The 14,547-nt window shown below is 36.7% G+C and overlaps 2 protein-coding genes across 6 annotated transcripts in view; one reads left to right on the plus strand and one right to left on the minus strand.

The window, feature by feature from the left end:
• Positions 1–14,547, plus strand: part of LOC145498010 (uncharacterized) — a 380,464-nt gene that overhangs the window by 237,996 nt on the left and 127,921 nt on the right. The window lies entirely within an intron of this gene.
• LOC145497882 (C2 domain-containing protein 3-like) overlaps positions 1–14,547 on the minus strand; it is a 280,776-nt gene that overhangs the window by 177,703 nt on the left and 88,526 nt on the right. For all 5 annotated transcript variants that reach the window (XM_081477749.1, XM_081477747.1, XM_081477748.1 and 2 more), the window contains one exon: positions 12,791–12,883. In XM_081477749.1, the coding sequence (XP_081333875.1) occupies positions 12,791–12,883 (93 nt within the window). The remainder of the gene's footprint in view (positions 1–12,790; positions 12,884–14,547) is intronic.

Consider the following 14,547-nt stretch of genomic DNA (forward strand, 5'->3'; position numbering starts at 1 on the left):
AGCTTTTGTGGTTATCCCTATGCTTACATCGCAAGTGAATACCGACCTTAACATTGCAACAATAGATTTTCGATAAACAAAACTTCACCCTTTCGAACTTTCTCTCCGCAAACCTTTCAACTAAAATCTAGACCAGTGATTGTCTTACACCAACTTCTACTCAGCATATATTTTCTGTCTTTGAAGCTTAATTTCATTTCATTTCATATTCCTCAAAATGTTCCTTTACCAGTCCAACACCTCTTACAACGCTTCATACCCTTTTATGGAAATCAAACATCATTTTCTATTGACGATATTTAACTTTCATTGGTTCATCAAACTCACGAGTTGGCTCACAGAGCCTTTGATTAAATCTGGGAGTTGAATTGCTGGAAGTAGGAAGGTAGAGTAGTCGTTACAATTTTTAGGCGAAAAATGTAAGGCAGAATATTGTACTTTATCCTCAAATAATTATTTATTTAGCTCTTAGTCCCAATGGGACATAACACAACAACAATCTTTCAATTTAGCAATATTTTGTGCATTGTCCCACGTGAGTTTTAACTCTCTTAGCTCAGCACTGTTTACACATGTCAAGTGAAGTTGCACATGTCGTGTCAAGATGTTTTGCTGCTGTAATGACTAAGCCTGTTTAAATGCATAACAACATCAACAACTGGGTCCCATGGGGTTGTCTTGTGTTTTTTTGAGTAGTGAGATCCATCCAAAAGGTAGGTGGCTAAGGTTTGCGTGAAAACATGCCGCAGAGCAGCTGGGCAAGACGTGCACTGCGCATCGTTCGGGGAGAGTATACCCCCCTCCCAATGGGAAAATTTTTGAAAAATAATTCCCTGAGTTGCAATGTGCGGCTACTTTCAGCAAACATTGTGTATATTTGTAGATGATTTTCCCACTTTTAATTAGTTATTCTCAAATCCAGAGTTCATACAAATGACACAGCAAAAAGGTTAGGGAGGATTGACTCACTCAAGCAAATCGCTCCAAAAGACAAACAAGGAGATTTCAATAATAAGTGGAAATATTTCATTTAAGCTTATGTTTCACCTGCCTTAGTATTGGTTTTTCTTCATCATGTTTCCTATTTTTTTGTGATGCTTTCTATTTTTTCTTGATGTTTTCTATTTTTTCTTCATACAATGATACAATGTAAATCACACTTGCATTGTCACTATGCACATTGTATATGTATAACTCTATTGTATTATAATTATATTTTGTGCATAAGGAGGCAATAAAAATAATTTTGATCTTTTTGGACTTATTTCATAAAATGTAGTGTTCTCAAATTGTCGTTTTAAAAACTTAAAACATCAGTAAGAATAAAATCTCATCAAGAGCCCTAAAAAAGAAATTAATATTTTACTAATTAACAGAAGTTAGCCGATAAATTTGGCAATCATGCACACACAAATCCATGGCTTTGAAATGTTCGATATTTTGGCGCTTTCTTGGCTTTATCTTACGTAAAGTTTAATTTAAAAAAAGTTCATTTCAAAATTTCGTTCATATTTCTTTTTAAAAGCAAAAGTATTTGACATGCACACTTTATCTGATAAGCATCTTGTAGGGACTTCACTTCTAAATTAAATATTCTGTGTTTACCCAGATGTTTGTATTGTATGCTAAGCAGTTTTTGTGTGTTTATAAAAGTGAAAATTATACCCAGCCCGTTTTATGAAGCTCGATTAGGTGCAGAAATTGTCACAGAGCTCTACGACTATACAGTAGTATTTTGAATGTTTATTAGCTCCGTTTCTCTCAGATATGCATGCACCGTAGAGGTGTAGTGGCGTATAGTCATTGTAGCAAATATTATATCCCTTAGGGAATGTTGAGTGTTATTACGGATTGCAGTGTTTTAATAATTGTTTTCAATTTACAATTCTTTACTGAGTTTACCCTGACCACGCTCTACACTCTACGCTATATGTTCTTCCATCTATGGTCAACGTGCTATGCTCTTAGAGCTCTTACACTCCATCTGCCACCATCTACGCTCTACACTCTACGTATTTACAAGTTTAACAGTTCAAGAATTTTTTCTACTCTCTACACTAGCTTAGAGGCTTAAAAAACAAGTAGAGTGATAAAAAATGTTGGGTTGCGAGTATGAGTTTCCCTGAAACATGCGGTAAACTGACATTACAATAAATGCCTTAATGCATATATTTTTGCATGATGTTATATTTTGGGGGCCAAACGATTAGCGCTAATCGTATGGCCCCCAAAAAACATACTATTTACATAGATGCACTAAAGTGGTAGTAGATTTTTAACTAACAATACAGTCTAAGTCTGGTAAATGCCTCTGGATAACCAGCTTGATGTTAGTGATTCTGAGTTGAACCATTTATTCGAACTTGAAATGAACAGCAATCTCTATGACGAATTATGAACCTAAAAACTAGTAAACAACATCTCCACATGGTCGCAAAACATCTGCTAAGTGTTCAAAGTCACATGACCGAAGTATTTACACTTTTTGGGTACACTATAACAACAACAACTTTATTATGACTCGCATATTTACAATTGTCCTTCACATCAGTTAGGATGACTACAGTTAAATGTAGAATTAAAGACTACCATTCTACCGTTGCACAATTTACGTTTTAGCAAAAGCCATTTAGTTCTGTTACTGTATTTAACCTCAATGAATAAAGGAAATAAAAACCCAACTGGGTAACCACAAAGCCACAGGCGCTTCCAGAATTTCTTGCATTCCGCTAAAGGCTTTAAACGTGGAGCTATTTCTAGTATAGCACATAAGCTCGCCTCCAATAAAGGCCCTCTTGTTGCCCACAGCATGAAACGACTCAAAGAGAATGTACAGATACTTAGTTTAGTGGCTTTTGATAGGTGGACAAATGCAGAGTGCTAAAATTAGCATCTTTGTAAAGAAATAAATCAAGAAACGAAATATTACTTTCGTCAATAACATAGTACATAAGTTTGATAAGATCACTCTTGCTGTAGAGACAACTAAGAAACTCTAGTAGGATTTCTTTGGGACCCTTCCAAACAAAACATGTATCTTCTAATGTTTTAATTTCTTAATCTTTTTTTAATTTTTTTTTTATTTTTTAACTTATTTTTATATTTTGGGGGCCATACAGTTAGCACTAATCATATGGCCCCCAAAATAATTATAACAACACACAATAAAAAAAAATTAGGGCGACTGGGGCTGACCGTTGAGGGATGTAGACGTGCGTTGGATAGCTCCGTTCACCATTTGAGCAGCATTTGAAGTGTTCATGGAATTATCAAGTTTATTTATCACCCCAAAGAGAAAAACAGGAAGTAGCAACATGTCCAGCTGCTCTGTCGAAACTTCGCCTGGAGAAAAAAGGTGGAAACAGTCATACTCCCCGGCAAGTGTATTTAGTAAGTTGAACATTGACGTCAAAATAATAGCGGCGTTGAACCTTACAGAAGGTGTTACCAAGAAATTAGATCTTATCCTTTCAAAGCTTGTCAGCTTAGATTCGAAGATGGAAGAATTAAACCTGATAGGAAAGGGAATACAAGTTAAGGTCTCCCACTTGGAGACAGAAATTGCTTTTGTCCAAGACAAACAGAAAACTCTTGACAGGAAATTTTCACACCTGGAAAAGAAAGCTGAATTTCTGGACAAACAAATTATAGAGCTTAAGACTGCTCTTCAGACCAGTACAGACAAGAAAAAGGATTAAGTTAGCCAATGCCGCAAACAAGTCCTCTACCTTGAGGCATACAGCCGACGGGAGAACCTAAAGTTTGAGGGTATACCCGAATTAGTGGAAACGTCTGATAAACAAAATGCAACCTCAAATGAAGATACGAAGAAAGTGTTGGCAAACTTTATAGGAAATGTCCTGGGAATCAAAGATGTGAAAGATATTGAATTTCAGTGGGTGAATAGGATGGGAAAGCCAAGGATGGATGGAAACGGCAGTCGGACTATCATAGCCCACTTTCTAAGATTTACGGACAGAGAGAGAGTTTTTAAATGTGGACGAAAACTTAAAGGTACGGATTACAAGATGTTTGAGGACAGCCCTAAAGAATTACACGAATTAAGAAAACAGCAAATGGAGAAACTAAAGCAAGCAAGGATGGATGGAAAACGCATTTTCTTTAGTAAAACTGAGCCTGATAAGCTCTATATTAACGGCAGATATGTTAACCTGTAATAAGTAATTGGTTTGCGCTGTGCCTCATTATTTTTTCCTCCTGTTGTATTTACATAGAATCTTTTTAGAAGAAGAGTTCACTAATTAGCAGTCCTTTAGCACTTTGCTTTGTATTCTAAATGTTTTAAGCAGTGAAGGAGCGGAAGGCTGAGAGATACGTTGAAAGTTATGGATGGTATTGTTTTGGAAAAGGCTCAATTATATTTCATTTTGGAGCATAAGGTAAGGGTTTCAATTATTCATCTCCCATTGTTTTGTGTAGTGTTTTCATTGTACTTTAAAATCTGTTTTTCGTTCTTTACATTGTTTAAAGATTTTTTGGCTCTTTGTTGTCTAATTATGCCATTACTTGTTTTTCATGTTATATTTTCAAAGTAGTATGTACAGTATTGTTTACATATCCCTTGGGTTCGATCAAAGGCACACAACCCAAAGAATCACGCTTTTTGGAACAAATATTTTTCATCCATGCATAGCGTCCATATTTGTAACGATGCAGTGTTTATGTTTTGTTTGCCTTTCTGATAAACTTCTGCAATCCCATCTATTGGAGGTCTAATAGATTTAGGTGATTTTGGATAAATGTAAATTGGTTTCTTTGAATGTGAGGGGCATAAATAACTTTCGAAAAAGGAGGACAATCTACACTTGGTGTAGAAAACAAAAGGCAGATTTCATATTTTTGCTGGAAACACATTCAAAACTCGAGACTGAAAGACAATGGAAAAATGAATGGGGAGGTGAGATTATAATGTCGCATGGAAGCACTAATTCACGCGGTGTTGCCATTCTTTTTAATAAAGGAGTTGACTGTATTATTCCTTCAAAAATATTAGACCCAGTAGGACGCTATGTGATCCTGAAGGTGGAGATTAAAGATAAAATGTATTTATTGATCAATATTTATGCACCAAATACTTACTTACTTACTTAATCCTCTTCATTCCTAAGTGGAACATAGGTCCTCAACTAGCGCGCGCCACCTAACCCTATTTTGTGCAGTGCCTTTTGCCTCATTCCACGTAACATGCTTCGCCGATGCACCAAATAAGGATACCAATATTGTCAAGTTTTTAAAAGATTTAGGAACTACCCTACAAAAACAAAATTTGGATGATGAAGAAAGTATAATTCTTAGAGGAGATTTTAATTGTCCTCTTAATCCGGTGCTTGATAAGAAAGGAGGTATACTTTTACCAAGAAAATCAGTAGTAGCAACCATTGATTTTTTATGTGATGACTTCAACCTTGTTGATATTTGGAGAGTGGAAAATCCTTCTACAAAAAGCTATACCTGGAGCCAAAACTCGCTGATGATTCTTTGCCACTTAGACTACTGGCTTATTTTGAATAATTTACAGGATTTGGTTCCAACAACAGATATCATTCCAGCCATTAAAGCTGATTATGCAACCATTTCTATAGAGTTCAGTATCAGTGAAAAACATATCAAAGGTCCGGACCATTGGAAAATGAATTGTTCGCTTTTGGATGATGAAGACTATATTAGAGATGTCACAGCTAAAACACCTATCTGGCTGACAGAAGGTCAAAATGAATTGACAGACAACAGAAGCATCTGGGATTGGACTAAGTATAATATCAGAGCTCATGCAATCCAGCATTCGAAACGAAAAGTGTTGGAAAGAAATGAATCTTCAAAAGATAGCTAAGCAATTATTTGATTCCGACCCTAATGCCAAAAATGCAAATGTTCTTAATTCAGCGAAAGAAAAATTAGAACTTCTTTATGAAGAAAACCTTCAAGGTATCATTGTTCGTGCACAAGCGCACTGGTGGGAACACGGCGAGAAGAGGAAAGAAACCATGTTAAAAGACGTGCGGAAACTGAAAACTAGTGGCTCGATTATCGTGGATCCCTTTAATATTCTTTCTGAACAAAAAGGTTTTTATCAAGAATTATATACATGTAGAAGCCAGGTTAAGAATGCAGACAACAACCGAGCAACATAATTTTTCTGGAATAATTTAAATATCCCTAGCTTTACAGAACAACAAATGCTATCATGCGAGGGCAAAATAACTTCAAAAGAATGTGCCAAGGCTCTGGAAACCTTTCAACTCAACAAAGCCCCAGGAAATGATGGAATTCCAATTGAATTTTACAAAACAGTTTGGTTGCACATTAGCGACCCTTTCATTAGGTGTGCGAATGAGTGTGTTGAAAAAGATGAAATGTCAAGTTCCCAGAAACAAGTAGTAATTACTCTTATTGAAAAGAAAGGAAAAGATCATTCCTTTTTGGAAAATTCTCTTGTTAATGTCGACGCGAAAATTTAATCTAAGGTTTTAGCAACTAGGATAAAAAATGTTCTACCAGATATTACCCATCATAACCAAAGTGGCTTTGTTAAGGATCACTATATAGGAGAAACTGTACGATCGATCTTTGATTTAATGGATTTTACTCTTAAAGAAAACATCCCAGGTCTAATGATTTCTATTGACTTTCATAAAGCATTCGACAGTGTAGAGTGGAATTATCTTGTTACCTCCCTGGAGGCATTTCGTTTTAGTCCCGACTTCATCAGATGGGTTAAGACACTGTACAAGAATATACAAAGTTGTGTTATTAATAATAGTCTCACAACAGGTTATTTTGCATTGGAACGAGGAGTAAGACAGGGTGATCCCTTGTCTCCTCATTTATTTGTGGTCGTAGTTGAAACTCTTGCTATAGCAATCCGACAGAATACAGCAATAAAAGGTATCTTGATTGGTAAAGAGGAAACAAAGCTTCTTCAATATGCTGATGATACGACAGCAGTTTTATCAAACAGAGATTCGGCGTGTGCCCTTTTCAACCTCCTAGTTGTTTTCAGGAAACTGTCAGGTCTTAACCTAAATACATCTAAAACTGAACAAATGTGGGTTGGTTCCTTAAGAGCAAAATAGTTCGGTAAGGCTTGAAAAATAGAATTTGCCCTACTGTTGCATATAAGTAGACCTTAGTAAAAGTGAAAATGCTATGTAGTTTTTTTCTTCAAATGTCTTGGTATTTCCGACAAAAGGACATTATCAGTTTCATGTCCAGACATGAATCTAACAAGCTCCAACTAGGCTGAAAATGGACCATTTTCATTCGATTCACATTTCGCAACTATTGAGCTCGGAAAAGTTGTAATACAACCAACTTAATGCAGAACTATTCCTTGTCCAAAAAAGCCTAGTCTCAAGAATATTGGATTTATCTAACTATTTAGCGGTAAACAAAACCAAAGTGTTCTCCAACAATGAGTTCGTAAGTCAGTGAAAACAATTGTCATTTTGACCATGTGCCATGTCTCGGAATTCCAAAAGATTCTAGATTCTAACTATACTAGGATAGGTCTTTCAATATATGTAAAGTTTAGTTTCAGCAAATGATTGGGTGCTCATCAAAACATTATTCAAATCATACACAAAAAAAATTAAAATCACGCCAGCAGTGGAATGCATGACCAAAAGTACTACCATTGTTTTTGTCATTAAATCACTTGAATTCGAAATACCACAGGAATATCAGCTTGACTTAAGCATACACCAACATATATATGTTTACCTTAGCTGGGTAATCATGCCTTGACTGTCAAACAACATTCCTATCCTGCCATTTCAATGGTGTTCCATTAAGTTTGCATAACCTGTACTCATTCGTCTGGTTATTTTGAATTCCCCAAATCGCTCAATATTACCAAGCTCCTATGCAAATGTTCCTACATTTTCTGTTTTGTTGTTCGGTAAAATCATTCAACCTGCTATCAGGCAGAAATCCCCAGTAATTAGCAGTAACAAATAAGCCGCCATCTTCAATGGCTCCGCGTCTCTTATTTGCATATTGTCCAGCAGAAGTCTTTGCACACAGGGTAAGGGTAGAGTGGGAATTAATTCGGAAAAAAAAGCGCTAGAATTTTTTCAATATCTCGATGTTAGTTCCAGGTCAGGGCCTCCTTTCTTAGATAAAGCAATAAAATGCTACACACGAACCAGGTCTTTGTGGCTTAAAATTCAAACAAAGAAAAGTAACCCTGTTAAAAGCTCTGAAATCCCGACCCTCACCCCCCATGTAAAATATGTTGTAACGCACGGGTCTCGGATAACACATCTTCAGTCAAAATGGAGATTTTCAAACGTCTTCAAAATGGAAACCCGAAAGTCGCATGTGGAATGACGCTTTAGCAGTTACTACTGGCTTAATCAAATGACACAAATAACACAGATAGATGATACATACATGAGACTTGGCAGTAAATGTTTTTCTTCAAAGTCGGATATCATACGAGTACTGACAAGAATGCCGCTGAAAATGATATGCAGGGAAAGAATCAGTTTGCAAGATTCAGGATACTACAAACTGAGGTAGGTGAACGTGCTATAATTATGAGTATGTCATTTATACTGCTTGGTAATGCTGACGTTTCGAACTGACGTAATATGCCAATACGATGATAATACTTTTGGTCACACACTCGGAAGCTGCTGGTGTGATTCTGTCTTTTGTGAACAATTTTGAATAATTTTTTGAGCGCCTAATCATTTGCCCAAACTGAACTTTACATATATTGAAAGACCTATCCTAGTATAGTTAGAATCTAAAATCTTTTGGAATTCCGAGACATGGCACATGGTCAAAATGACAATTCTTTTCACCGACTGACTAACTCAATATTGGAGAACACTCTGGTTTTGTTTACCGCTAAATAATTAGATTAATCTAATGATTATTCTTGAAATTCTCCTTTTTAGACAAGGAATAGTTCTGCAATAAGCTGGTTGTATTACAACTTTTCTGCACTCAATAGTTGCGAAATGCGAATCAAATGAAAATGTTCGATTTTCAGCCCAGTTGGGACTAGCTAAATTGCATGAAATTGAGTCTGAAAGTTGAATCGTAAATGTCACTTTTCTCGGAAAGACAAAACTATTTCAAGGAAAAAACTACAGCCTGTTTGCACTCTTGTTAGCGGCTAGCTATGCGCAAAAGAAGAGTGAATTTGAGTTTTCTGGCCTTGCCGAAGAAATTTGATTTTGTTTGATTTTTGTGGGAATTTGCCCTTAAGAAATAAGTCAAAACCCTTTGGTATTAAACGGAGCAGCCCACCAATCAAAGCCCTTGGGGTCTATTATTCCTTTGACACTAAATTACTGCACAAAAAGAATTTTGTCGAGAGGTTGGACAGCGTCAAAAAACTTGTAAATGTCTGGTCTTCAAGAGGTCTTTCTGTTTACGCGAAAGTGACAGTTATAAAGTCTTTAATTGTCTCTAAATTTGTTTATATTATTTTTGTCACTTCCGCCTGTTCCAAAGGAAATCATCCAAGAGTTGAACCGAATATTATTTAAATTTCTATGGAAAGGAACGGATAAAGTAACAAGACTGTTCATGATAAACAAATACGAGAACGGCGGACTAAAAATGCTCGATCTTGAAAGCATGGTTAAATCATTAAGGCTGGCCTGGCTGAAAAGAATCTTTGGAGAGAATGACGGTGCTTGGAAAAGGTACCTACGAGTTTCACTGAAGCCTTACGGGGGTCTCTTTTTATTTTATTGTAATTACGATATTAAAGACCATCATGCTCCTTCTCTTTTTTATTGAGTAACTTCAGTGGTGGTCAGAATTCCGCGACGGTTACGATACTAAAAAAGAATGGCAACATATAGTGTGGAACAACAAAGAGATACAAATAAACAATAAGCCCAGCTTCTATGGAACTCCTTTTGAAAACCGCATAATTTATGTAAACAATCTTTTATTTGACACAGATACCGCAAATTCTTTTAAGATTATTTCAAACAAAATAAGCAAAACTAACTTTTTAACTTGGGCAGGACTTCGTCACTCCGTACCATTACACCTAAAAACCAAGGAAAACACTCCCTCCGAAATTCTTTATTGGAAACGATAGATAACAAAGACTTTGATGTGTTACAAAAGAAATCTAAGGACTACTACACATTAATAAAAACCTCAAAAGCCCAGCTTCCAAATAATTCTCAACATCTGAGACAAACTTTTAATTTGCCAGAAGATCACTTGAAAAAGGTTTTCTGGCTACCGCATAAAGTGTCCTTTGAACCATACATAGAAGCATTTCAATATAAAGTCCTTAATTCAACACTATTAATTTTACTAATACAAAGTTATTTAAGATAGGTTACATCTCAGAGGATAAATGTTCAATCTGTAAATCAGAACCAGAAATCCCTCCCCATCTCCTTTTTCATTGCAGCCTTGTGTAACCTTTTGGGAAAGATTTTGAATACTTCTTCTACCTACTGACAAGAGAATTCGTCCACCCTACTCTGCAAGATGTCATGATTGGCATTATTTACGCAAATTACCCTTTACTGCAATATTTGATACTAGTCACTAAACTATATATATGGGATTGCAGAAGAAATCTGACACCAACAGAATTTGAACAAAATCTGAGATGGTCACTGTAGACTCATATTTCAATACTGCGTGTATTGTTGTACACGCTTTTTACTCGTTTCAGATCTTCCTATAGAAATTTATATTTGTTTCAGATCTTACCATAGAAATTTATTCCATCCAATGTAGACTGAAACAGTAACTGAAAATAACAAAATTACAAACACGGGAATGAACATAAAATAACCAAGAATGACCGAACATGAAGAATGCAGAAAAGCGGCAAAGCAAAATAAACGAAGAAACTTACAAGACAAAAGTAATGAACCAAAGACAAACCGAAAAGCTGTAACAAATCCAAAGACGCTACTAACTAAAATAAATTACACGCGAACCAAAGTTATAGAGTATGCAAATGAACATAACATATACAAATGGCCACAAAACAAAAGAAACTAATTACGCGAAACTTAACACCAAACACGAAGCTAAAAGTACGAATAAATCTCACAAATTCTGGCGCCTACAGCATAGTTTTCAGATGGATGTTCTCTTAAAAAAATATGCAGGTAACCATAGTAACAATACACAACTACAGTAAAAGCTATGAAGTAGGAGATAATGTATCTTTCCAACAAATAGGGGAAGACTGGTGAGAAAAGCGTAGAGTCGTTAGGGTTTAGGCTATAGCTATTTCCATTAAAGTAAGGGAAAGTGTAGACTGAAGTAATTCTGCAGTTATATGGCGGATATCAGCCAGTTTCGCACCGGTCACAGCCCTAGATACTAATAATTGTGTAAATAAATCTACTTTTCTCATTAAGTAGCACTTAACTAAGAAAAAAACTCTACAGTCCTATTTACTGCAGTGCTATTCATACAGAACAAAAACTCACCTTTCACCAGACTATTCCTCTTTTGTACAGAAGATCACAAAGGCACGAACAACCCCAAGAAGAGAGCCTGTCGCGGAATTTAAATCCACCACCATTTTACCTTATGTCCAAGGAGTTTCGGAGTCTCTCCGCCGCTGCCTAGAACAACAAGGCATTCTCACCGTCTTTAAGTCCGACACGACACTTCAGTCACACTTAGTGCGACCAAAGGACACCGTCAACCCGGCTAAACAAGATGGTGTTGTCTACAGGATTCCCTGTGAGTGCGGCAAAGTCTACATCGGGGAAACAGGAAGATCTATGCAGGAGAGGATCAAAGAACACGACAGGGATATACGACTCGCCCGTACCCAGACCTCTGCCGTTTCCGAACACACCCACAAGACCGGCCACTATCCTATCTGGAATGAGGTCAAGTTTATTGATCGAGATCCTCACTGGTACACACGTAGGGTCAAGGAAGCTATTCACGTAAGACTTCACCCTAACAACATCAACAGGGACAGTGGAATTGAAATTCCTGAAGCATGGATACCCACGATCAAGAAACACAACAGGAGAACAGTACAACAGTGGACCACTGAGGGAACAGCTACTCGCCCGAACAATGGAACAATAGGAGGATCGAAATGCACCAATCACAGCCAACCTTTGTGATATAAATGATACCGTGCAATCAGTCGACCTTATCGCCTGAAGAAGACTAGCAGTAAGCAGTTGAAACGTCGCGATCTACATCTCAAGTGACTACATCGTGAGACAAACAATAATACACTTTATTATTGTATCTACCACGATGAATAACAACCTTTTTCTCGACAGAAATTACTTACCTTGAACAATTACAAGTAATTTGTGACAGAAAGCTCCTCAAAATGTTTACAAAACAGGTAAAATGGCTGCAATTACACAGTATGACAACGATACTCTAACGACACGCCAGAAGCAATGGCTGGCAAAACAACTCAAAAACAATGACTTGCAATTACTAGTACCCAGTCTACCTGCCGGAATATTTATAGCCCCGGAGGTCTGTCACGTGTCATGTCATCCTCAAAGTGACTGACACACACTCAAGATCGGCCTCTGACTTAGTGGTCTGTATGCATAAAATGCATAAGACTACAAAAAGGTTAAAACTTTAGGTACTCCTCTAATTTTACATTCTACAACATTTAGCTAGCCAGTATATTCAGATGCAATGTGTATGCAATGGAAGCCAAAAAGTTGTTAACTTGTTGTTAAAGCAGCACCTCAAAGACAAATCCAATGCAAATGAACAATATGTTACTATAAGTTCTTAGTTGTAATATTTTCATCCCTCACACAGCTCAAACCTTGTTGAATTTCTCCTCTTGTGGAGTATTTGTCACACTTTCTTCATCATCTGTTACAACTGTATTCTCTGAGTCCGTATCTGATTGCATTGGCTGAAAAAACACAAACAAGAATTTAGTGCAGGGAAAATGATTTTTAACCCTTTAAGTCCCGATAGTGCCATATGGCACAAAATGTCATAATAAGCTTAATATTTGGCCGATTCATTTCAAATTTGGAGGCCAAAAGGATCTTTGAGAGATCTTCACATTGAGAGCATAAAATCATACCCCCTCCTGAATCAGACTTGATTAACCACCCCTCAAGTTTTTGAAACTTCTACACTTTACAATTTTATGGTCAAGTGAATATCTGATAAAAATCTGCACACCCAGAGCTGCAAATTAAGCTATTGTTTAGGGGTATACCCAGTATATACAAGGAATACGGTATTTTTGAACATTTTCATTTTTTACTTTGTAGACTCCTCAATTCAATTTGTGACATCTTGTATGTCTGTTGTGGTGATTTAGGACATACCCCAAACAATACCTTTCAACTGGTATATTACTTGTGGTCTTTCCATGTACTGTTATAATTTTAGAAAAATAAGGTTTTTCATTACAAGATTCGTCTTCTCAGATGCTATAATAATTGTTAGGGGATATTTTGTGGAAAAGCCATCTTATGCAGGTGCCACAAAAGCTGTAGAAAGCTGTTTCATTTTTAGTGCAGAGTGCACTATTGGGATGGTTTAGGGGGCTGCTGTTCGCTAAGACACTAATGCCATAAGGTGTACTAACTTTAATGTTTGTTTAATTAATTGATTTCAATTAATCAATTAGCTATGCCGGAAGGGGGGCTTGGGTGGGGTAGGTATCCAAGTGCATTACGCAAAACATGTCCTTCTTACATTGCTTTCCTTGATAACATGACAAAAATATATATGTGGTTTTGCAAATCTCATGTTATCCTTGTGGTGTCATTCTCTTAAGAACAAAAGCAATTTGCTCCAAACGCATGTGCAGATTAGTTAGCGTCAAAGTCGACTATATGTTAGGTGAAAGATACACTTTATACTGGACTACCCACAAACGTTGAGTGCTTTCCCTTGTGGTAGAGCATAACATGTAAGACGCATGCGTTCCAGCATTGCTAGTGTGATAAACTCCGTTCTTGAGTTCAGAAGCACGCTTTTTTTTTTTTTTTTTTTGTAATGAGTGATATCACACTCTCATTTTGGCTGCGGATAGCAGTTATACTTCAGGTAGCGTCAGTTCTCTTTCTTTAGTGCAAAGAACGCTACTGTGACTGCGCATCTTCTGGAATCTTCCCTAACTTGATTCAAGAAATGTCGCCTGCTGTTTTATAACTATTGTGTGTTTGCCAGGGTTGAAATAGAGAATGGGAACACATTGCTTCTCCTTAGCAGCTTGTTTGTTTCCTCTTCTATGAAAGAGAGCCCAAAGTTCATATTCAGCAAAAACTTTCCCACATTAGTTACATGCAAAACTAGTAAATTTCTGACAAAAGAAACCTTGTTATTATTGCCCGTAGACTCCATGGCACTTACTTAAACCTCCAATTAATTTCATCAGTCGATGAGGTGACTCGCTCACCGATGTGGGATATAATTTCGGTCAAGTAAAGATCTCTACCTTCAATACTTCTTGTTGAAATACTCCTTAGTAGTATTACTCAATAGCATTGTGTATTAGTTTGATGTGGTTTTATTGTTTACACCAACTCGGCTGGCAACAGAATTAGAATGCACTAT

The sequence above is a fragment of the Orbicella franksi genome, chromosome 9 (assembly GCF_964199315.1).
Source record: "Orbicella franksi chromosome 9, jaOrbFran1.1, whole genome shotgun sequence".
Classification (NCBI taxonomy): domain Eukaryota; kingdom Metazoa; phylum Cnidaria; class Anthozoa; order Scleractinia; family Merulinidae; genus Orbicella; species Orbicella franksi.